General features: G+C 38.6%; 2 protein-coding genes across 7 annotated transcripts in view; one reads left to right on the top strand and one right to left on the bottom strand.

Annotated features, from left to right (window-relative positions):
• Nucleotides 1-2667, top strand: part of SLC25A12 (solute carrier family 25 member 12) — a 122585-nt gene extending 119918 nt beyond the window's left edge. For all 3 annotated transcript variants that reach the window (XM_001376047.5, XM_007494366.2, XM_007494367.2), the window contains one exon: nucleotides 1545-2667. In XM_001376047.5, the coding sequence (XP_001376084.2) occupies nucleotides 1545-1743 (199 nt within the window). In that variant the 3' untranslated portion in view covers nucleotides 1744-2667. The remainder of the gene's footprint in view (nucleotides 1-1544) is intronic.
• An 11999-nt stretch (nucleotides 2668-14666) lies between these two features.
• Nucleotides 14667-24221, bottom strand: part of DYNC1I2 (dynein cytoplasmic 1 intermediate chain 2) — a 64100-nt gene continuing 54545 nt past the window's right edge. For all 4 annotated transcript variants that reach the window (XM_007494362.3, XM_001367907.4, XM_016433702.2 and 1 more), the window contains 3 exons: nucleotides 20146-20286; nucleotides 17934-18059; nucleotides 14667-15324 (listed from right to left, as the gene is read on the bottom strand). In XM_007494362.3, the coding sequence (XP_007494424.1) occupies nucleotides 15211-15324; nucleotides 17934-18059; nucleotides 20146-20286 (381 nt within the window). In that variant the 3' untranslated portion in view covers nucleotides 14667-15210. The remainder of the gene's footprint in view (nucleotides 15325-17933; nucleotides 18060-20145; nucleotides 20287-24221) is intronic.

The raw sequence follows: 24221 nt of genomic DNA, 5'->3' as shown, positions 1-24221 counted from the left end.
TCACTTCTGCTACTTATCATCTGTGAAATAGTGGGCATATTCCTACATTCTCTGGGCTTTAGTTTCCTTTTCTGTAAAATAAGAAACTTGGTCTTGATGGCCTCCAAGGTCCATTCTAGATCTAGATCAACGATAATTTGTGGGATGAAGGTGAGTTTAGTTCCCATTAACCAGTTCCACAAAAGTTTGTTAGTTTATGGTAGCAGTTATATGTGGTTGAAAATTGGTTCCAGTTGTCTGTTAAGAGTTACCTTCCAGGTAAGTCTGTGTAGGAGGTCAAATTACAAAATCAGTTGGTTGCTGGGAGAATAGAGAATCAGAGTAAACAGAGAGGGATATTCTTTTTTTTTTTAATTAAAAATTTTTTTAAAGAATATTTTTCCTTAGTTATATGATTCATGTTCTCTCCCTCCCCACTCCCAGAGCTGACAAGCAATTCCACTGGATTATACATGTCTTATTACTCAAAATCTATTTACATATTATATATATATATTTATAATAGAGTAATCTTTTAAAAACCACAACCCCAAATTGTATTCCCACATAACCAAATGATAAGTCATATTCTTTTTGCGTTTCTACTCCCATAATTCTTTCTCCAGATGTGGATAGCATTCTTTTTTCACTAGTTCCACAAGATTGTTCTTGATCATTGCATTGCTATTAGTAGCAGAGTCTATCATATTTGATTATTCCACAACATTTCACTTGCTGTGTACAATGTTCTCCTGGTTCTGTTCATTGCACTCTGCATCAGTTCATGGAGGTCCTCCCAGTTCTTACAGAAATCAAGCAGTTTTTCGTTCATTACAGCACAATAATATTCCATCACCGTCAGATACCACAATTTGTTCAGCCATTCCCCAACCAAGGGACACCCCCTCAGTTTCCAATTTTTTTCCACATCAAAAAGAGCAGCTATAAATGTTTTTGTTCAAATGTTTTTTTTTTCTCTTTGGGGTACGAACCCAATAGTAGTATAGCTGGATCACTATTAAAGCCCAGAGAGGGATAGTCCTGAGGGAGATTTCCCTTAAACTAAGGCTGTTCTGAGTGTTGCTTTTCTGCACTTGGAGAGCTCCTTCTGTTTAAGGATCCATAGACAGTTCTCTGGAATTAAGACATTGTCTCTCTCCCCTCCCAGACCATGTAGGAGAAGACAAATTCTTGGAATTCAGTTCTCCCTTTTTCAGTTTCTTATTCATCAGAAACCCAGATTGTGACACCCCTCTGTCCTGACACGTACTCTAATTTCTGAGATGACAAATTTAATTTTCTGTTATTTACACTCCAAATGGATGTCTTCCTCTTTGGGAAGCCCCCTTAGCCCCTTGCTGAGATTCAGAAAACACTCTGACTTGGCAGCGTCTTGTTTGCAAACCACGTCTTGGGATAGGTGACTTAGGGCTCTCCTCTCTGGCTTTGCCCACTCATTCTTGCGATGGACCCTCCCTGGACCCTACCCTGAGCTCTGTGCTTAGTACTACTCTGCCTCTCCAGGGCTGTTTTGTTAACCAAGTTTGTTTTCTCTCTGCCAATAGCAAGCCCTCAGGCTCAGAGCCTACACCCAAATCCCGCATCGCTGACCTTCCGCCCGCCAACCCTGATCACATCGGTGGATACAGACTGGCCACGGCCACTTTCGCTGGCATCGAAAACAAGTTTGGCCTCTATCTCCCCAAATTTAAAGCTCCGGTCGCTGCTGTAGTCCAGCCCAAGGTGGCCGTGGCATCTCAGTGAGGAGGCAGCTGTTCCGCCTGGCCAGAGTCGTGATGGAGAAGGGCCCAGGAGAGCAGCGCTGTCATGGATCCAGTCAGCTGCATGGTTCTAGCTGAACTGAGAATTTAAACCAGTTCTTTCTATATGATATATACATATATTTGTTTATAAAGTAATCATTTGCACAGGAAAACAACCACAAGAGTTTCAGACTTAAGTCTTATGTGTTGAAATGTTTTGATTTTTTTCCCCCTAACCCTGGCATGAATTAGCGCCCTAGCCTCCGCTCGACACAGCTTGCATTTAGTGACTGTACATATTGTACATCTTTGTACAGAGACATCTTGGCACCTCCACCCAACAAGTGGCATTTATAGAAGGGAAAAGCAGTTCTGAGTGGCTGGAAATGTACAGAATGTTTTGAAAGTGTTTTATGAAGAATCATGACAATAAAAACATATGAAATGAAATTCATTCTCTTACTGGCGATTTATGGCAATAAAGCATCCACCTAAGATGGATTTAATCCATGGTAATGTGTTTTCCATTCTGGAATAGAAAAAGTATTTTGCTGATAAAGGTAGAGTGAGATCTGTCCGGGACATGCCTGAATAGCACTTTTCTTTGAAAAAAGATGCATGCTAGCGGATGCCGGAGGACTAGCCCGACTACTTATGTTTGTGTGGGTTTGGGGGTTTTGGTTTCGTTTCTGTTGAACATGTTCCCCTTTCTATCATGGCTTACGGTAGAACCCTCTGTCTTTCCTGGACAGCCTTTCTTTTGCCACGGTCTTTCTGGGGTGTCCCTGCCTTATACGGCGGGGCAAGGCTCCACCTTTTAGAATTGTGAAGGCTACCTTGGCAACAGGCTGGGAGCTTCAAAGCTGTACTTTAATTTGCTTCTGAATGGACTTGATGCCAATCAAAAATAAACTGCGCACCAAAATGTGTCTGTTTTCGGATCTTCCTTAGTAGACAAACTTTAATTAATTGAGTGCTTTCTGCTCTCGTTCAACACTGACCCCCCAAGCTGGCTTGTGGGTTTGTCCTCAGTTTGCCATTATGAGAACATACATACTTGATTTCCCCGTGTTTAAAACAAAGCCCCTAGCAGGCAAACGGGTGTCGTGGATGGCTTGGTCCGCTGTTTTTAGGGTTCTCGTTAAGGTACTTTCCCTTTAGGGCTCTTATTATCTAGGAACTCCCTGTCAAGGATTCAATGACCAGTTGATGCGTCAATGTGCGTTTATCCGCCACATTCCCCATTTGGAAGAGGACGGCAGGTGGCGGTTCTGGGGAAATTCTTTTGCTGCCGCTGATAAGTTAAACGGTGATTGGCAGACGGGGCTGGGGGCCGCTTGCTGCCCGCTGCACAAAACCATCCTGTAGCCTACGTGGGGAAGGGGTGTGCTAGCTTGACAGAAATGCGGCTGGCAGCTTTTCCACTCATTCCAGTACTTCAGGGCACGAAGCCCAGTAGCACTCGCTCTATCAGCAGCAAGTTACTTCCAAATGGCTTCTTGATTAGGTTGGACCAAACATGTTTAATGGCTGAAACCACTTTGAAGAAAAATTATGGGGGTGGAGAGAGGCAGAGAAGAGCGAATTTCCTTTCTTAAAAGGTTAAAATTTCTTTGAGGACAGAGTTGCCAGGGTGCCCTGCTTATAATGAAAAATGCCATCATGGCCGACATTCGTAAGGAACGCGGGGAACTTGGTTGCCAAGCATGCCACTGAAACATCAATTCCTCCTCTCCTCTTTGCTACCAGATCTTGCCAACGGTTGGGACGGTGCTGATTTGGGGTTAGGACCATCAGAATTCCAATGAGTCACACAAGACCCGTCAACTTTGATTGGGAAAATCAACTTTTCAAGTGATTGGTGACTGGGTAGAAAATCTATATACAAACTCAATCTGAGGGGCTGCTGGGTGGCTCAGTGGAAAAAGAGCCAGGAGGACCTGGGTTCAAATGTGACCTCAGAAACTTTCTAGCAGTGGAACCCCTGAGCAAGTCACTGGACCCCTCCATTGCGTAGTCCTTACCATTACCGAGTGTAGATTTTAAGACAAAAGGGAAGGGTTTAAAAAAAAAATCAACTTGATCTGTCAGCCCTATGGTGGTGACTCCTAAAGAGCGGGTCAGTGAAGCCCTGTTCGCTAGGGTTTGGGGAGCTCCGTCATCTCCAGGGGTGACGGGGGGGGGCGATGGAATAGGCTAGGAGCTGTCTTTGTGGTCACCGTAACCCCTAATGCCAGCCAGAGTTCGCTCTGAGGAGCCCCCGCGGTGAATTCCTGAATGTAGGATCCAGGGCTGAAGCACCATTAGGAAACAAACACTTCACTCTGCAAGACGTGTCTCAAAAGGCTTCTAGGAGCCGGAGAGTGGCAGATTGAAAGGTTAATGAATAATCCTAGTTTTACTGAGTCACCTTATTAATGTCTGCGCGCTGCTGTGAGCACTCTCCTCACAATGCCATCCAACGAGGCAGGGCAGGTGTCTGTACTTTTGGAGAAGGGGAAGATCCCAGGAAGGCTCATTGGTCTGCCTGTGGTCACAGAGGCTTGTGGGCCGGCGAACTGCTCTTTAGGTCTTAACACTCTAAAATGCCACCTTCCATAAAACCAAAGTTCCTGGTTTCAGGGGTTGAAGTTTGAAAATGGGCTCCCCATCTAGGAATTCTACCTTTCACTAATTTTATTTTATTTATTAAATTAAATTAAAATTTGTTTTTCTTTCACTAATTTTTCTTTTTAAATTTGGTCAATTTCAAACATTATTCCTTGATTATTTTCTATTCCTCCCTCCTCTCCCTCCACCCCTCCCACAGCAGACGCACAATTTCACTGGGTATTACATGTGTCCTTGATCAGAACCCATTTCCGTGTTGTTGTTTGCACTAGGATGTTCATTTAGAGTCTACATCCTCAACCACATCCCTTCGACCCATGTATTCAAGCAGTTGTTTTTCTTCTGTGTTTCTCCTCCCAGTTTTTCCTCCGAATGTGGATTGTGTTGTAGATTCTTTCACTAATTTTAAAGAGTTGAAGGAATCTGAACAGAGACCTGTAGGACAATCTAGACTAGTCACCTCTCTGCCCCAGGAGCTGCCTGCTCCGACTCGGTTAGACGGACTTACTTGTTGGAGATGCTTCTTGTTGAGAGTTAACTACTCTCAGGCTTTAGCTCATTTAAGAAAAGGACAAAAGGCCTCCCTGACTAAATATTGGTCAGGAAAACTAGTGCATTTCAGGGGACTGGAGAGACCATTTGGGATGGGAAGAGAAGAGGGTCTTTTCTGAATTTCTCAGATCAAAAAAAGGTGGCTGGCACCTACTCACTGCGATGACCTCGGAAACACTGCCCGAATTGTTGTTTCAAGGGTCTGAAATGAATGGGTCCCGAGTTAGCCCTTGGACATTTGAAGTTTATATTGTTGTAAACAATAGGCATGACAACAGGTTTGGGCCAGAAAGCTCTGTCCCCGGAGGTCCAAGAAAGGCAAAGATAAGATGGAGCTTGCCTTTCAAGTCAAGCAAATTCAGGGGTCCATTAAGTACAGAATGGCTTTCTCTTCTATCTCCAATTCAATCCCTCAAATATTTATTAAGCAATGTGCAAGGAAGGCATGAGAAATTCTTCTTTCCTTCAGAGGCCTTACCATGTACTGGGAAAGACACATGTCAACAGGTAAGTGAAAAGAAAGCTAATTTTTTTTTCTTTTTCAAAATGAGAAAAAAATCCATGTAAACATCCCTAGATAAAACAAACGAACAAAATAAAAATAGAATTTTATTTGAAACTGGGATTTTTAATTTTATAGTTATTTTATTTTTTAAAAACCCTTACCTTCCCCTAGGCAATGGGGTTCAAGTGACTTGCCCAGGTCACAGCTGGGAAGGGTCTGAGGCCAGATTTTAACTCAGGACCTCCCTAGATCTGGTTCTCTATCCACTGAGCTACCCAGAGGCCACCTTTATAGTTTATTTTAAAAGAAGTCATATGGGGCTGCTGGGTGGCTCAGTGGATAGAGAACCAGATCTAGAGGCAGGAGGTCCTAAGTTCAAATGTGGTTCCAAACACCTACTTGCTGTGTGACCTTGGGCAAGTCACCCAACTCCAATGGCCTAGCCCTTACCACTCTTCTGTCTTGGAACCAATACTTGATTTTAATACTTTCCTTTTTTTTTTCCAAAAAATTTTTGATTTCAAAACTTCCATATTGATTCTAAGGCAGAAGATAAGAGTTTAAAATGAGGAACTCAAAGAAGTCCTACAGGGTAATGTGAGGAAAGAACCCACTAGAACTAGCGGCTAAGGGGACCTGGAAAGCCTTCCAGAGGACACAGCCCAGGAGCTGAGCTTTGAGAGAGGCTGGGAGGCATTTTCAGGCAGGGAGACGATTTCTGCCAAGGCCCAGGTGGGACACAGATGTGCCAAGGGGGAGGGGGGAGAGGCCTGCCTGACTGGAGCTCAGAGTGAAGAGGCGTCATGTGCTATTAACTGTGAAAGGGAAGGAGGAGCCAGAGTATGATGGGGCTTGACTGCCAAGCTGAATAGTTTGGGCTTTATCCCAGAGGCAACAGGGAGCTATTGAAGATTCTTGTTCAGGCAGTCAGTTGTGTCCAGCGGCGCCATAGATTTCTGGGATCCAGTCTGTACACGGTCAGTAAGAAGCGGTGTACCCACCCCCTGCCTCCCTGGCCTGGAGGCGAGTCCCCAACAAGGGAGGGAAGGAGAGCGCCGCGCCCAGCTCATCCCTCCCCTGCAGCGGCCACGCTGGGAATGCTGGGAAGGCCATTCTTCGGAAAGCCCAGTCTGAGGACAGCTGGTCTATGCTTAGAGGTAGGAAGAGTGAAGTCAACGCGAGAGTTTAGTTATGAAACGAGAAGCAATACCAGGACTTTGAAAAAGTTTGCAAAAGAAAAAAAAAGATCCGTGATGGGCTGTTCTGAATGCAAAACAATCTAATGAAAACCGCTTCAAAGCCACAAGACCCGGCGTGGCTTAGGGCGGGCCCTCTCTGCGCCGCGGGCCCGGTGCTGCCTGCCGCCCAAGTTGCTGTTAAAGAGGACTTTGGATGACCGTTAAGCCTTCTTTGGGCTCTGGTCAAAACCTGGGAAGCTTTTCTAACATGTCCGTCTTGTTCACAGTTTCTTGTATTGAAAAAGGTAACTACGCAGAGATTATTTGGGGGCAGTGCCCTGGCCGAAGGGGCTTCAAGGGTTGTTGGCATTATTTTTATGGTATCTGTATGGCAATGCAGTGTGTATACATTGATATTTCATTATATATTCATAAATATGCATTTATGGTCTATACTGTGGCAATGTGCTTTGTTTAATTATACATTCACATATATTGTTATAGCATATAAGGTATATATACTACCATAATGCCCCTTTTAAAAGGGGGACGATGGGCATGTGTCCTGGATTGCCTTTATTTTTGTAAAGCCCACCCTTTACCGACACTCAAAGCCTCCAGATGTGTAAAATTGTAAGAACTAGCACCAAAAAGAATTAAGTATTTACTTCTGGTCAGCTAACCTGGAAGGAACACTGGATTTGGAATGAGTGGATCTGGGTTCAAATCTTGACTGCCCCTTAAGTCGTTTCACCTCTGTGGGCCTCAGTTTATTCATCTGTAAAATGAGAGATGGAGGTGACCTCAAAATTCCCTTCCAGGTCTAAGGACTACGAAGTAAAAGGCTCCATGAAGAAGTTTTCCTCTACAAACTTACCCATAATCATTAGGGAAGCCTTGGCCAGCCCCTCCCCCCACCCCCTTTAGTTTTTCTTTGAGCAAGATAGAATGAAGGGAAAAGACACCTTAATGGGAACCTCATGATGACCTCAGGAGGGGGTTTCTCAGCACAACTGTGCCTCAGCTCTGCCTGAGACGCAGGCCTAAACACTGGAACTTGGGGGGGGGGGGGCGGGGTAAGGCCTGTTGACAAGGACTCTCAGCACTTCTATAGCTTTGTATATTTAGAAAATGTCCCAATACCAGTGGATTGGAAATACAAAAGTTCCACAGTGAAAGTCAAGAAGAGGGGGGGAAAAAAGGCATGGCATGGCTCAAAAGAAGGGGAAAGAGAAAGCCAAGATTAGACTCTTTATCCTAGATTTCCATTCAGGTTCTTTCTTTGAATTGTTGAGAGTGGGGAGGGGGTGGAATTGCAGCCTATCGGTATTAGAACAAAATAGAGAATAAATGAGCCAAGTTAGTTTCACAACAAGGCAAGAATGGGATCATCCTGAGCCTGGTTTTTCCTCAGTCTCTCTCTACGTTTTTAAATCCTTTTCTTCAACACTTCCACATGAAAGGATTGTCGGAACGTCATAAAGGACTAAAATGTGCTCTGTGGAATGGATCGGTGAATAGCTTCTATGAGTGACTTTTGGGACTTTAGAAAAGACAACCTTTTCCTCTAAATGTACCTTGATCACAAAAGGAGTAAAAATCCTGGTGACCCTGAAAAAAAATCCCATTTATTAAAGTGATCACAGTTCTTCACAATCCTTTTCTAAATGGAAAGTCAGAGCGCCTCACTCTTGTCCCAGAGAATGTAAAGTTGGTCTTTGTCGCTTTAAAAATCTTGACATTGATTGCAGGCAGCCAGGTGGTGCTGTGAAGAGTGCTGGGCCTCAAGTCATCTTCCTGAATTCAAATTTGGACCCTCATATTTACTAGCTGTGTGAACCTGGGTAGGTCCCTTAAATCCTGTTTGCCTCCGTTTCCTCATCTTCAAAATGAGCTGGAGAAGGAGATGGCAAACCACTCCAGTGTCTTTGCCAAGAAAACCCCAAACGGGATCACGGAGAGATGGACCCAAACCACCAAACAATTCATGTCTAACTTCATAATAGTTAACATTTCTGTAGTGTCTTAGGATTTACAAAGTACTGCATTTCTTCATCTGATCCTGGCAACAACCCTGAGATAGTATTTATCCTCCTCATTTTATAGCTATAAAAAGTGGGGCAGAGGGGTTCAACAGCTTGCCTAGTAGCTAACTCTCGTGCCAGGAGTGGGATTTGGACCTTGGTCTTGCCTCAGGCTGTCCACCCTGCTCCTCTTCCCAATTTTTAAAGTGCCACATGGCTGATTTAGTTTTTAGATGAGAGAACTCTAGGTAACGTTATGTTGAGAATTTCATCACATCATTTAGAGATAACTGGAAGGTCCATTATGTTGTCACAAAATCAGCTCCAGGAATTGCCTTTTCTCCATCCCACTCTTTCAAGGGAGAACATCACTGCTCACACCATTCATACATTATAGGGTCCTTTAAGATTTAGAAGGAATTTTCCTGACATCTTTGCGAGTCAGGTTTTGCAAGTATTATTTTACAAATGAGGAAACTGAGGCTTAAATATCATAGTTTGTGAGCATCAGAGCCAGGATTTAAGTCTCCTGACTTAAGTCCAATTATTCTTTTCCATTTCAACATATTTATAAGATATATATTATTTATGCATATGTGGGCTATATGTATGAGTGCATGAACACAAACAAGTACATAAAGGTTTACAAAATCCTTTCCTCACAATTACCTTGGGGAGAGTGGGGCAGGGAATGAGAAGCACAGGATTAGACTTTCCATTTCTACTTTACAAATAATGACAAGTAAACAGAAATTAGGTAAATTGCCTGTTTCAGAACCAGTAGGTGGGAGAACCAGGACTTGAACTCTGGGTCCTTTGAGTTACTTTTCACACTACCAGAATGAAATTCCACCTTGAGGTTCTCTGTTCTTGAAAATGGGTATACCTTATTTGAAAAAACCCTGAGTAGATAAAAGAAGGGGATGATGTATATCAAGAAGATGAGAAAATCCAAGAACTAGAAGGTTTAGAAAGCATAACAGAGTATTTGGGTGAAAGTGAAAGGTGGGAGAAAGAGAAGTGATTTTGTCATTGCGGTATACTACAGACCACCCAGACAGAAAGAGGAAGGGTTAAGTAATTTGGGAAGCCAATCATAAGCCAGGCACAGGCATAATAGCAATGATAAGGAACTTCAATTATCCAAACAACTGATGGAGCTCTCTCTCTGCCAAAAGCATCACAGCTAACAACTCTCTGACCTGCCTTAGTGATAACTTTATCCTTCTAAGGATGGAGAATCCAACAAGGATTTAATTTATTAGTCCAATAATGGATAATTCTATTCTCAACTTCACTAATAGGTAAGAGCTAGGATGGAAATGATGGGAATCTAAAAGGAACAACCACTCCATCATTGAGTGTAAACTAAAGGGGTATAAAATCCAAGGATAGCCTTACAGACTCTAGATTTTGGTAAAGCGGGTTTCAAAGGGTTTAGGAGAAAGACAGATGAGACCCATGGACTAAATACTCCAGGGGAAGTCAGCCTAAGAAACTTGGGAGAAGAAAGATTTGTTTTGAGATCAATGGAAGATGCAAAGAATTCTCTAATCAACTTAGGTTTTCAAAATGAAGTGTTCCAAAGATGGAAACAAAGCCACGTAACAGAGTGTTAGTATGGCATGGTCTTACAAAAATGTCAGATATTCTAACACTAAGGATGACCTGAGGCTGAAAGAGGGAAGCTAAGGATAATAAGCTAAGAACCATATCCTCAGGCCCTGAAAGGACCAGAAGATACAACTGCTGAGCCACTTGTAAATGACATTTGAAAGACTATAAATATAAATTATTTAAGAATTAAGAATTTTCTATTTGATAAGAACTACAGGGAAAACTGAAAGAGTCTGGCAAAAATTAGGTTTAAACTCCTATCTTATGCCATATTCCACAATAAATGCAGATACATATCTATTTACCAAAAAGAGAATGCCACATCAATTAGAAGAGAAGCAGATCAAGCACATTTCACAGCTCTGGGTAGGAGATGTATTTTTAACCAAATAATGGAGAATTACAAAAGATTAAGTAGATAACTTTGGTTACATGACATTGAAAAGCTTCTGCACAAACAAAATTAATGCATCAAGGATAAGGGAAGTAGTTGAATGGGAAAAAAATCTTGGTATCATTTTCTCTGAGGAGTTTGCCATAGTAGATTCATAGTCAGCTAACAGAATTGCATCAGACCAAAAACTACTTTCCAGTAACTAAATGGGCCAAAAACGACTTCCCAATAGCTAAACAGACAAAGGATATGAACAATTCTTGAAAGAATTGTAAATTACTAATAATCATGTCAAATCACTAAGAGCAAATCACAAAAATACTGAAGCTTCACTTGTATCCAGCCAATTGTGGAAGACAGAAAAAGATGGGAATAGTTAATGTTCAATGAGTTGTGGAAATACACATTGTTATTAATGTGGGAGCTATGAAATGCAAAAACCATTTTCGAAAGCAATTTGTAATCATGCAAATAAAGTAACTAAAATGTCTGTACCTTTTGACTCAAGAGAGTATACTACTAGGCATATGTCCTAAGGAGTATATAGTAGCACTTTTTGCAATAGCAAAGAATTGGAAGCAAATGAGTGAGCATGACTAGATAATGTTACATGAATATAAAGGTACAGTACGGAGCTCTAAGGAATGATGAATATAAAGAATACAGCAAAGCACAGAAAGACATGTACTGATGCAAACTGAGGTGAGTAGAGGCAAGAAAGAAAATACAAAGTGACTATAATAATGTCAATGGAAAGAACCACCACCACCACAAAACAATAAAACCTGAAAGTTGCAACATTTCAAAGCCAAAAAAGTAGGTGCAATCCTGGGTTGCATGAAGAGAGGCACAGCTTCCAGGAATAAGGAGGTGATGGTTCGACTATAAGGAGATGATTGTTCCACTGTTCTCTGCTCTCATCAGATCTCCTTTGGAGTACTGTCTGGGCACCATAATTTAAGGACACTGATAAACTGAAAATTGTCTAGAGGACAACAACCATGATGATGAAAGGCTCTGATAAGTTGAAGGAAGTGGGGAGATTTAGCCAAGAGAAGAGAAGGTGAAATAGTGGGAATATAGTTACCTTCAAATATTTGGAAGGCTATCAAGCGAAGGAGGGATGGTGAGCACTAAAGAGCCAAACCAGAAGTGGTGGGTAGAAGTTGCAAAAAAGCAAATTTAGATTTGATGTTAGAATGAAGAATAGCTTCTTTAGCAATCAGAACTGTACAAAAATTGAATGAGTTACCTTGAGAGGGAGTAGCTATCCTTTATTTGGAGGTTTTTAAGCAGAGGTTAAGATATGTTACAATAAGGATTCTTTTTGTGTTTGGGGTTGGCCTGGATGGCCAATGAGGCCCTTTCCAACTCTCAAATTCAGTGGTTCTGTGAAAAGCTTTTCTTTAAAACATTACTATGGTAACTCAGAACAGCAAAATGAATTCAGCCACAAAATCGCCAAAAGGCACATAGCCTTTATATCAAGTACTAAAGAGTGAACCCATTACCTAATAGTTTTTAAAAGCACCTTTTGAAAACTGAAGTGAAAAGGAAAAAAAAAGATTTATTTGTATTATATAGAGTCTTCTCTAAGAAAGATGTACCCTTTATTCTCTTATCTTTTATATCTGAGCAAAAGTTGGTACCAGGAATACACACAAGTTAATAAGAAAATTTTGCAAAGAAAAATTGTTCCCATGCCAATAAAAATGTGATCTTTCATAGTAAAGACAGCAGGGCTAAGTAGTATCCTATTTTAGAACTCAACATTTGGTATCTTCTAAGATGAAAAAAAGAAAAGACCAAAGAACTTTCAACCCACAGAGCACAGGGAAAAGAATGACTTGCTAATTCTTTGAGCAAAAATGTTCAGGAAATTCCACATAAATAGGATAGTAATTATTTCAAAATGGTATTGCAAAATGGGCAAGCCTTCAAATAATAGTCAGATTTTTTCTTAAAGAAAAACCACTGAAAAGAATACATTTTGGTTCTCCACTCAAAATGCATCTATAAAAAGAACTAAAGGGATAAATCAAGGAAATAGAGTTTTATATTTCTAGATCTAAAAGGAATGCTCATTGCTGGTAGACACCAAATGAATTAAAGTATCTGTAGATGGATGGGTTGATACTCAGTTCTCAAAACATTCTAAACTTATCCATCTCTAAAAATGCCAGTGACTTTAAACAATGTTTTTTTCTTGAAACTCTCATTTTGCATATTTTGTTATTTTCAAAACCTCTTGTGGTTATATTGATATTGAGACTAAAAAATTCAAGCTAAAGTTTTTCAAAAATCTCATAATTTAATTACCTTAATTAGATGTAATAATTGGGATTATAGAGAAAGGTCTTCAGACTAAGGAAATGTCTTTTGTCTATCTTCAACTTAAAGCTCTATATTTTACAGATGATGAAAATTAAATGTTAATATAAAGTAATATGCTCTAGGTCATAGAGCTTTATCAGCATGGAGCTGCAACCAGTCCTTGACTCTCAGCTTCTTATACTTCAGCATATTAGATGTGAAAACAGACAAAATCTCCAAAACCAACATGATATTTTTCTTCAAGATTACAAGAATCTGATTTCATCAGCAGAGTTCTTTCTAACAGATCTGTCCAACCCTGTATGCCCCAGGAGACAACCTTTTCTTGTAACTGTGCCTGCTGTATATCCCCACCCCCAACACTTTCTGAAACATATACGTCATCTAGGGGCCCGTCTTCCAAAGTGAGTCTCTCTGAATGAACATTTTCTTGGATGACAGATATGGCCCTTGGCTAGGTCTACACTTGAAAAGTGTACTGGATCTGCCCAACTTCCACTGGTTTGGTCTTAAAAGTCCTAAGTATCAAAGTAGGATTTTAATAATTTCATGTCTCCCAAATTTTTTATGACAATTTTTAAGAAGAAAAAAAATGCATAGATTTTCAAATTTCATTTCCTCTTGATTCACTGTTCATTTTTTGAGGGAGGATTGGAAGGCTATCAGTAGTGAACAAGTCAACACACTGGCAACAGTATGAATGAGGAAGAAAAGGGAATAATACCCAGAACTATACTCAAAAGTGATTCCTCTACAATTCCAAATACAGATTGTTGCTTAAAGCTTTAGAACTTGTCACCCATAAACAAAACCCTAGGATAGAAACATGACATAGTTAATTTTTTATTAAACCCTTACCTTTCATCTTGGAATCAATACTGTGTATTGGTTCCAAGGCAGAAGAGTGGTAAGGACTAGGCAATGGGGGTTAAGTGACTTGCTCAGGGTTACACAGCTGGGAAGTGCTGAGTCCAGATTTGAATCCAGGACCTCTTGTATCTGGGTCTGACTCTCAATCCACTGAGCTCCCTAGATGCCCCCTTAATTTTCAATAGTGAGGGGCTGACTTTTTAACTTGTTGTCTCTTCCATGGTTTCTACTGAAATTATGAAATTGGGAGGCAGCTGGGTAGCTCAGTGGATTGAGAACCAGGCCTAGAGACGGGAGATCCTAGGTTAAAATCTGGCCTCAGACATTTCCTAGCTGTGTGACCCTGGGCAAGTCACTTAACTCCCATTGCCTAGCCCTTACCACTCTTCTGCCTTTAAACAGAAGGTAAGGGTTTAAAAAAAATTATGAAATTGATTCAAGTCAAAGGAATTCTTAGTTTTAGAAACTATAAATATAGCTAGACTTCTATCTATCTATACTTAGCTATGTAGAGATCTACCTAAAAATTAGTAGATACAGTAGATAATTTGATAAATAACTATCTATATCTAGGTATAGATCCAGATATCTATAACACAAACAAGTGGAAAAATGAGCAAGATTTGTCTGCCCTTTGAAATATGACCTAGTTGGAAGAAAAAAGTTAAAAAAAAAAGTGAACCTAGAAAAAAATTCCCCACTTTCATGTTCTAAACATCAATACCTGATGTCTGTTATATACTGATAAATACTACTGGAACCAGTATAGAAACCATGAGGGGGTGTAATAGTTATTAATAAATTAAAATTTCATACAATGATTCAAAATGAAAGTCTGGATTTGACATAGACTGATTCTTTTATTTGTGGCCATAGCTATCACTACTTTAAAGAAGCTCAGCTATGGAAAAGGACAAAAAAGATGAAACTTGAGTGGGTACATGCATTTTAATGGTTAACAGTAAACAATATTCTTACATATTAATGGTCATAGATTAACCTGTCTTGAGAATGCTTACCCATAGAAGTGATTATTGAAAAATATGTGGAATTTATGCAATTTACCTTTCAGAATTAGCTGTATACTGTTACAGGTTGAAAAAAGTTCAAGATACTAACTAATAGCAAATATATGCCTGTGTAAGTATTCAGAAAAATTGCATATTGCAAAAGTCATTTGTATTAAAAATTACACAAACCCAATAACAATATGAATATAAAAAGTGACACTGCAAGAATTTTTTGCATTAAAGAGCTTTACATGTTTAAGTCCATAGTTTAATCCACAAAATCGCCCTTCAATTCCCTTTTAGATAGAAGCATGCTATGAGTTTTAATTTCTACTTAGAATTACTCCCCAATCCACTACTATCATAGAGCTCATTTAAGCAGGTATTCGGGTGGCAGCTTCCTCCTCTGCGTCAGCTCGGTTTGCGTTAATTTCTGCTAGTGTTCGCCCAAATCGAGCCCATTCATCATTGCGGGGAACAGCGATTTGCTATTAAAAGAAAGAAAATGTTTTGTGTATGCTGAAAGAAATTAACAGATCATTTTACCCACTATCATTTCTGTTTGTTTTCAAATAGTTTTTCCACTAAAAAATAATCATTGGCCTGAATGGCCTTTCTATAATCATAGGGACTATAACAATGACTTACAACATTTACAGGAAAAAAAAGAATGGTGTTTGTGAAATGTGTTGTGACAGCACCAGAAACGACTTCTCTATTATCACCATCAGCACAAGATACAATAATAATGATGCTTTGTACATATAATGCCTACATAGTACTTTATGGATTTTCTTTTAAAAAATCTACTTTATTCTCACAACATCCTGTTAGTACAGTGGTTTTTGAAGGGTGAGTCTAGCACCACTGGGTTGTCTTTTACACTATTAATGTTTACAATAAAACATCATTTCTGTTTGAGGCATCATCATCACTGATGTCATCTTATTAAAAGAAGAATCATACAAAAATGAACAACATGGAAATATGTCTTACATGATAAAACATATATAACCCAGACTGAATTGCTGGGAAGGGAAGGGAAGGGAAGGGAAGGGAAGGGAAGGGGAGGGGAGGGGAGGGGAGGGGAGGGGAGGGAAGGGAAATATTTGAAAGCTGTGATGTCATAAGGAGTAGGGTTCTGATCATTATTTGTTGCTACTGCACAAATGGCCTAACTGTTTCTAAAACAGCCTAATGTCTAAATGAGCTTTTAGACTGGCGCCTTTAGTCCAAAGCAGTCTTCAAACATAAAAGGATCTTAGAATCAGCCTGAAATGCACCAAAAAAAAAAAAAATCTCTGGATGGAAGTTTTGAGCAGTACAGAACAATCCTAGAATACAAGGGCCAACCCAAAATGTGAGATGGCAAAAATGACAGAGAAGGTACAATGCCAATTTTTCAACAGCAAAACACAAGTCTCCTTATTGTCAGACTCTCCATACTTGTGGTTTTGAATATCTGCATTACCAACTTATATTCTCTACCTTAGGATGACTTAACTTAGTTGAGTACAGAGCAAACAGCAAAGGCAGAGTATGTACAAGTTCCATGCTATTAAAGAATGCTGATTCTAGGTGTATTACTCCTTTAAAGTTTGGTAGTTGGATATTTAGAATTTAAATGCTCGGCAGGAAGGCTGTCTATTGATTATTTATATGGAATGAATTGCTTTAATGAGATAAGTCTTAGATGAAGTCAATGTCAGTAAAAGGAGTCTTATTATAGTGAGTAAGATTATAGGGAGGTAAGAGAAAGCAGAAGAAAGAAGAAGAGGATGTCCAGCACAAACTGACAAAGGTCAGATTGCTGCTATCTCCCTCTCTGCTCCCCTATTCCTCTTCCTCCTCCATTTTTATTGTGGATACTTGGAGATTTTTCCTATTACTCTGTTCTCCACCACAGTCTTCTAGATGGGAAACTGATGTCTCTGATAATGATCAAAATAAACTGTGTTTGGTTTGGGGTAGAATGGACACTGTGGAGAGAAGGAATAGAAGGAACCTGGCTTTATCTGTGCCTCAAATTAGTAAGAAAGCCAAGAATGAAATCTAGAATTCTTGATAACATTGAATATTAGTTTAAATTTGTTTTATTAAATGACACTATTTTCTGAACATAGGAAATCTGACACTAATGTAAATCTCTTTTTCTTTCCCTTCCAAAGTTGTTAAATTCAAACGTAATGATTATGAACCTGAAAAGGGAGATACAATAACTCATTCACTAAATTTTGCCAGCAACATTCTAACTTTCAAAATTATAGGGCCAACTATGATTTGTATTGATTTTTCTTTTTTCCTTTTTGAAAATGTATTTAATGAATTTAGAATATTTTTCCATGGTTATATGATTGATGTTCTTTCCCTCCCCTCTTCACTCCCCTCTCCTGGAGCCTATGAGCAATTTTACTGGGTTTTACATGTATCTTTGTTCAAAACCTATTTCCTTATTATTAATATTTGCACAACTATGATGATTTTAAAACCAGTTCTTAATTCAGTTCACACAATCACCAAGTAATGGTTACCAATGAGATAATCCAACAGAAGAAACTTTTGGTTAGACCGTTGCCTGGTCTGACTGAATCCAGTAACATCAAAAAAAATTTCTGTATGCTATTATCCGTGCAGAGACAACAGAAAAAATGGTTCCTATTCTTTATAAATATTTCTGATACCGCCAGTATATTTAGTTATTAGAAATGAAATACATGATCAAATAATCCTTTCAAATCTTCCTCTGTCAGGGAGATGTTACAGATGTTACAGAATTTTATGTTATAAAAAACAGTATGCAAAAATACTATTCTTATAATTTATGCTAACATGAAATTAACTCTGGCTATGGGTTATGATTGTAGAGGAAGATTAAGATTATAAAATCACATGAGCTATTTTTAAAAAGAAAATGCAACTAACTACAGAATATGCCAACTGTGGGGAAGCTTCACTGGATAATCTATTCAAAACCACATATAGGTTTTGTTAAAACACAAATCACCAATATGATGCCTGAGCCAAATGCATAGACTTTTTGCTGTAATGCCTGAAAGCCAAGTACTCGTGTTAAAATTATGAAGAATGAACCACATACCTCTCCCACGTCATATATAACTATCTGTCCTTCAGAATCACCTACAGCAATCTCTCTCCCAGAATGTGTCCATCTCACACGATTAAGAGCAGGATTACCCTCTACAGAAATGCTTGCAGTTGGCACCTGAATTCATTGAAAATACAGTGCATTGTTAAAAGTTTCATCAGGATTTCTATAAACATGTAAAACAGCATAACTCTTCTTTCCTCCAGTCTGGCTACATTTTGGGAAAACAAGCATTAAAATAGATATAGAATTTTTCTAGCATTTGTTTCTGTCAAGACATCCTAGTTTATGAAAGAAATTATAACCAATCTTTGAGAGTAGTTTGAAAAAATAATTTAAATCTTTATATAGAAAATTCTTCTATAACCTAAAACCTGATTTTAAAGGAAATTTCTTCATGATCAAAGAATTTTTTTTCTTTTCAAACTTCTTAAAAGAAATAAGGCAATTTAAAAATACACAATCAAAATTCCTTTTAGGAAGACCATGGACTAATTCTAAACTACAAGGGTTCCTTTTGTGATTTGTATCTCCTTTACCCAGAACCCATAATTCCTATAAACCATCATCCCAGGCTTCCAGTGGTATCCTGGCTTATTTCACAGAGGGGGCCATTGAATTAACTAAAGCAGCACTGTGGGCTGCTATCATGACACATGATACCAAAACAGTGACAATCAATTGGAATAACAAAATTTCTTCCCTTCTAACCAATCTGGATGAAGCAAGTCATAACTACTGACTCTTATCCTATCTATACATGATAAAGAGAGATTTCTTCCCCAACAATGAAAAATACTTAATTTCCTCAAAAAAATAAAAATAGTACTTAAAACAGCAATCTAATGCCAAACAAGTTCCAAGTATGTGTAGCTTTGAGTTTGGTTATCCTGTATAAATCAAACAACTTATATTTCAAGATGGTTCCCAAAATCTGTATCTGAGGCTAATTGGTTAAAGATACAAAGGACATATGAGGTTGAGATTATTTATAAGAAATTTGAAAGTAAACAATCCAAAATGCCAGTCAAGTTGCTTTATTTCTTTGGGCCTTAGCGTCCTCTTAAAAAAAAATTAAAAAGAAAAATTTGGACTTTTTAGATCACTTCCAAGGCTTCCTTCAGGCCTGAATCCATGATGCTATAATACAATTATGAGCAGTGGTTTACTTTCCTCTGTAAATGAAAAATGTTACTTCTGGCTTTATAATAATGCACAAAGTGACATGTAAGCCATAGTGTTCAATAAATGGATTATTATTATTCTCAACATGAACAATTCCCAATAATGTTAAAGATTATTAGAATCCTCAAATTATTCTCCCATTATATATATACATATATATATATAAAATAGAATAACACTTTAGCTCTGGAGAAGCAAAACCAATTAAAAAGTAAAGATCTATAAGTTAAATCATTGCTCATAGAGAGGGTCCTCAGAGAATAGATGAGAACATGCAGGAGACTGGGACAGATAGTACAAAAAGTTCTGTTCTTGGTGGTAATGTTAATGTTGGGCGCCAATGCTAACCATTTCATTGCTGTAAGTAATAAGGAATCTTAAAAAAATGAAAAGCTTCTCTTAAGCTGGTAAATTTCATTTGGCTATAATCTGAGAGAAAAAAGGAAAATTCATATTTGTGGTTAAATTTCATGGTACGTTCTAGCATATCAGTGAGGAGTTTTTCTATTCATTTCAGGATAACAATAATACTGGTTTCAATTAATTATGAAAAAGACACTAAAACACTTTCCCTATAATCAAATACAAGTAAGGCCTGACTAGGAGTCTATGAACAACATGCAATTCTAACAGAAAGGCTAAAAGCAACTTTAGAAACTCAGAATTAAGGTTAACATACAACCAACAACTGGCAACTATCAAACTTCTATCCTCCTAGTGTAAAGTACCTCAGTTGCCTTGTGAATGGAAACTTTGCCAGGGCATTAGAGACATGATAGTCCTTTTGAGAAATAAAAGGAAATTCCCCATTGTTCTTAGCCAACATTATTCCTCCTCTCAGTTCTTCACAGCAGGCTCTTTTTTATTTAGTGTACAAAGCTTATTTGGTTTCTTTGTGATGAAACTGCAACCACATAACCCCTTTTACATTCCTTGGGATAAAGGGAATTTCACAAATTATTCAATAAATCTCCAATTTTCTGTTTTCCAGTGCAATTTTTATCATTTTGCTACTCACCTCTGTGTCATTGTTGAGATTCCACAGATCCAGTCGCCCCATGCCATCCACACAGGCAAAGAGGGCTGGGTGGGTAGGTGACCACATAACATCATAAACATAATCTGAATTGTCTTCAAATGAGTATAAAGGTTTGTTATTCTGAAAGGGAAAAGTTGATTTTAGCACATGCAAAAATGTTATAGTACTTTGTATTATAAAAAATAATAGGCAAAAATATTCCTACAGTTTTTGTTACCATGATATTAATTCTGGCTATGGATCATGGTTATGGAGTAAGATTTATATTATAAAGGTATGGATTACTTTTCACAATTTCCTATTTATTCCACTAAAGTCTTCAAAGAAGTGACCGTGAGTTCCTCATCAGGGTATGCCAATAAAGCAGAAGCTCTCGCAGGTCTCCACGCTGGAGAGAATTTGAGTTTGGACCATGTCTCTTGTTGAAGAACTAGAGTAGCTAAACTCACAGAAATTCATCATCAGGAGATATAGGGTAGTGGATTTTTAGATATATAGCCTTCTGAACTTCCTTTTGCTTTCTTCTATATATTTTTAATAGTTCACTAATGATTTTCTAAAACCAATCTCATTATCCACCAATTTTTCCTTCCTTGCAACCAAAGTATATTCAAGCAAAACAAATCAGTACATAGGCTATATCTAGAAATGTATGTTCCTAATCATCATTAGATGCCAAAAGGTAGGAAGCAAGTTTAACACCACTGGCTTCTCTAGAACCCTGACTGGTTGTTATATTGATTAGAGCTTTAAAGTTTCTCAAAGTTGTATTATGAAATAGGTTTCTCCAAGTCTGTCATAGTTATAACTGTTTTTTTTTTAAACCCTTACCTTTCATCTTGGCATCAATACTGTGTATTGGTTCCAGGGCAGAAGAGTGGTAAGGGCTAGGCAATGGGGGTTAAGTGACTTGCCCAGGGTCCCACAGATAACTGTTTTTTACTACATAAAAATATTTATCTCATGATTATTCCACTGTATCATATGCCACTCTGGAGGGAATAAATGAAGAGTTGATGAATAACTTACAGATTGCTTTCATAAAATAAGAGTGACTTAAGATATAGCACAGCTAGAGTGGAAAGAACAATGGCCAGGAGTCAGGACACCTGGGTTTGAGTTTTATGATTGCCATTTATTAGCTTTCTAACCGTGGGCAGGTGGCTTAATCCTCTGGGGATCAGTTTCCACATTTATAAAATGAGGGGAATCAAACTAAGTAATCTCCAAGGTCCTTCTCAATCCTATAAAATTCATTTCAACAAATATGTTTAGGATTAGCTGGAGTATTTACTAAATACCTTCCATATGTTTGGCACTACAGTAAATAAAACAGAGGATCTAGAAATATGAGACATTGTCTCTGTCTTCAGGTAACATAATTTAAATGACTGATAAGACTAACATGTGCAACAACAGTGACCAACACAATGCTGTAGATTATTAAATGTAAAATGGAGTGAGGGAGCATGACTATAAGCATTATCATTTTAGAGGAGTTACAAAGAGCTAGGAATCAGAACAGTGTATGTAAGGGAACCAAGAGAGTTTTTAAAAAGTCAACTGTCCAATTATAGGAAAAGGAAGAAGTAGCTAGATGAAAGTCCATATGAAAAAAAATATGGTGTGGTTAGAGAGCTCAAATGAGTCAACAGTATGACATGGAAGCCAGATGGTTTAATATGGGCATAATTCCAAAACAATGGAGGTGATAGGATTACAGACAGATGCTATCTAGAGGACTGTGTTCAATTCTGGGTGTCACATTTTAGTAAGGAAATGAACAAATCCAACCAGGACTGTAAGAACTACAGACACATCAAGAATCACTTGGAGGAATTAAGAGTTGCTTAACCTGTGGGCAGCTAGGTGGCTGAGTGGATTTGAAAGCCAGGCCCAGGGAAGAAAGATTCTAAGTTCAAATCTGGCCTCAGACACTTCCTAGCAAGTCACTTAACTCCCAGTGCCTTGTCCTTACTGCTCTTCTGCCTTGGAAGCAGTACTTAATATTAATTCCAAATCACAAAGCAGAGGCTTTAAAAAAAAGAAAGAATTGTTTAACCTGGAGAGGACACGACTTAAAGGGAGACACGATAACCAACTTTATGTATTTGAAGGATTATACCACAAAAGAGAGAAGAGATGTGATATGCTTATGGCAGAAGATGTCCCTTATGTCCCTGCCCTGCCCTGCCTATATGACCTTGGACAAATAATTTAACCTTGCTGGCCATCAAATGTAAAATGAAGAGATCACAGTCATACCTCTGCTAGGTTTATACCCTAAAGAGATAATAAGGAAAAATACTTGTACAAAAATATTTATAGCCAAAAATTGGAAAATATGGGGATGCCTTTAGATTGGGGAATGGCTGAACAGATTGAAGTATATGTTGGTGATGGAATACTATTGTACTCAAAGGAATAATAAAATGGAGGAATTTCATGGAGACTGGAACAACCTCCAGGAAGTGATGCAGAGCGAAAGGAGCAGAACCAGGAGAACATTGTGCACAGAGACTGGTACACTGTGGCACAGTCGAATATAATAGATTTCTCTCCTAGCAACAATGCAATGATCCACGACAATCTAGAGGAACTTGTGAGAAAGAACACTATCCAAGCCAAAGAAAGAACTGTAGGAGCACAAACACAGAAGAAAAACATATGATTGATCATGTGGTTTGATGGGGATATGCCTGGGGTTTTGGTGTTAAAAGATCACTCTATTGCAAATATGAATAACATGGAAATAGGTTTTGAACAATGATACATGTATAACCTAGTGGAATTGTCAGCTCTAGGAGGAGGGAAGGAAGAAAAGGAGGGAAAGAACATGAATCATGTAACCATGGGAAAATATCTTAAATAAATAAATTAATTCATTTAAACAATATTCTAAATTAATTTAAAAACATAAATAAAAATAAAATGAAGGGATCAGACTAAATGATTGCTAAGGCAAAACATTCTTGCACATAGGAGGTACTTAAATTTCAGGGAAGCATAAAAGAACGCTAGGTTAGAAATAAGAAGTTTGGTTTGAATCCTTTGGTTCAATGATGCTTACTTCTTTTTGCCTCTATTTCTTCCTCTATAAACATATGGTTATTAATTTCTGTTACCTCCCTCACAAAGTTCTTTTGTGGAACAAATGAGATAATACACATAAAGTGTTCCATAAAACAGAAAGTACTTTATGAATATTGGTTATAATTAATTGAATGAATATGATTTTCTGAGTTTTCAGAGAAGATTTCATTGCTGATAGTCCTTAAAGAGAGAAATATAGGGCTAAAAAAAATTGAGCAATTATAGTTATATTTTTAAGTAGTATATATATTCACAGTGTAAGTAAGGTGGTAGTCATAAAAGGAATGCAAAGACAAAATACCACAGTGAGTTCAATGATCTCTATGTAGCTGACTCCCATATACAGTCCCTCCTAAACTCAAGTCCCACATGACCAAAGGTTTGTTGGCCACAGGTCCCTCCAGAAGCATCTCAAACTCAACATGGTCAAAATGAAGATCGAATCTCCCAAAATTCATTCCTCATCCAAACATCCTTATTTCTTTCAAGTGCTACACCATCCTTCCAGCCACTAAAGCTGTAATTACAGAGTCATCTTCAATTCTTCCCTCTCACTCATCCCCCATGGTCCTCTTACATCCATACCTTCTCTCTATTCTCCTGGCAACTGCTTTAGATTGGGTCCTTATTAATTATTTTAAAAACCTTACAACTTCTGCCTTGAACTGATATTAAGCATCATTCCAAGGAAGAAGAGTGGTAAGGACTAGGCAATGGGGGAGGGGGGGTGTAAATGATTTACCCAGGGCATAGAGCCAGAAATCAACTCAGTATCTCCTGTCTCCAAGCCTGGATTTCTATCCACTGAGCCACCTAGCTGCCCTGGGCCCTCTTTAACTCTTGCCTAGACTATTATGACAATCTCTTAATTGGACCAGTCTCTCCTCACTTTAATTTATCCTCCTCATAACTTGTATTCCTAAAGCATAAGATTCAGCAGGATCTCCTCTGTTCCAGATGCT

This window comes from Monodelphis domestica, chromosome 4 (genome assembly GCF_027887165.1).
Source record: "Monodelphis domestica isolate mMonDom1 chromosome 4, mMonDom1.pri, whole genome shotgun sequence".
In the NCBI taxonomy this organism is placed as follows: Eukaryota; Metazoa; Chordata; class Mammalia; order Didelphimorphia; family Didelphidae; genus Monodelphis; species Monodelphis domestica.
Note: the sequence above shows the minus strand (reverse complement) of the source record. Positions and strands in the feature narration are given on the sequence as shown.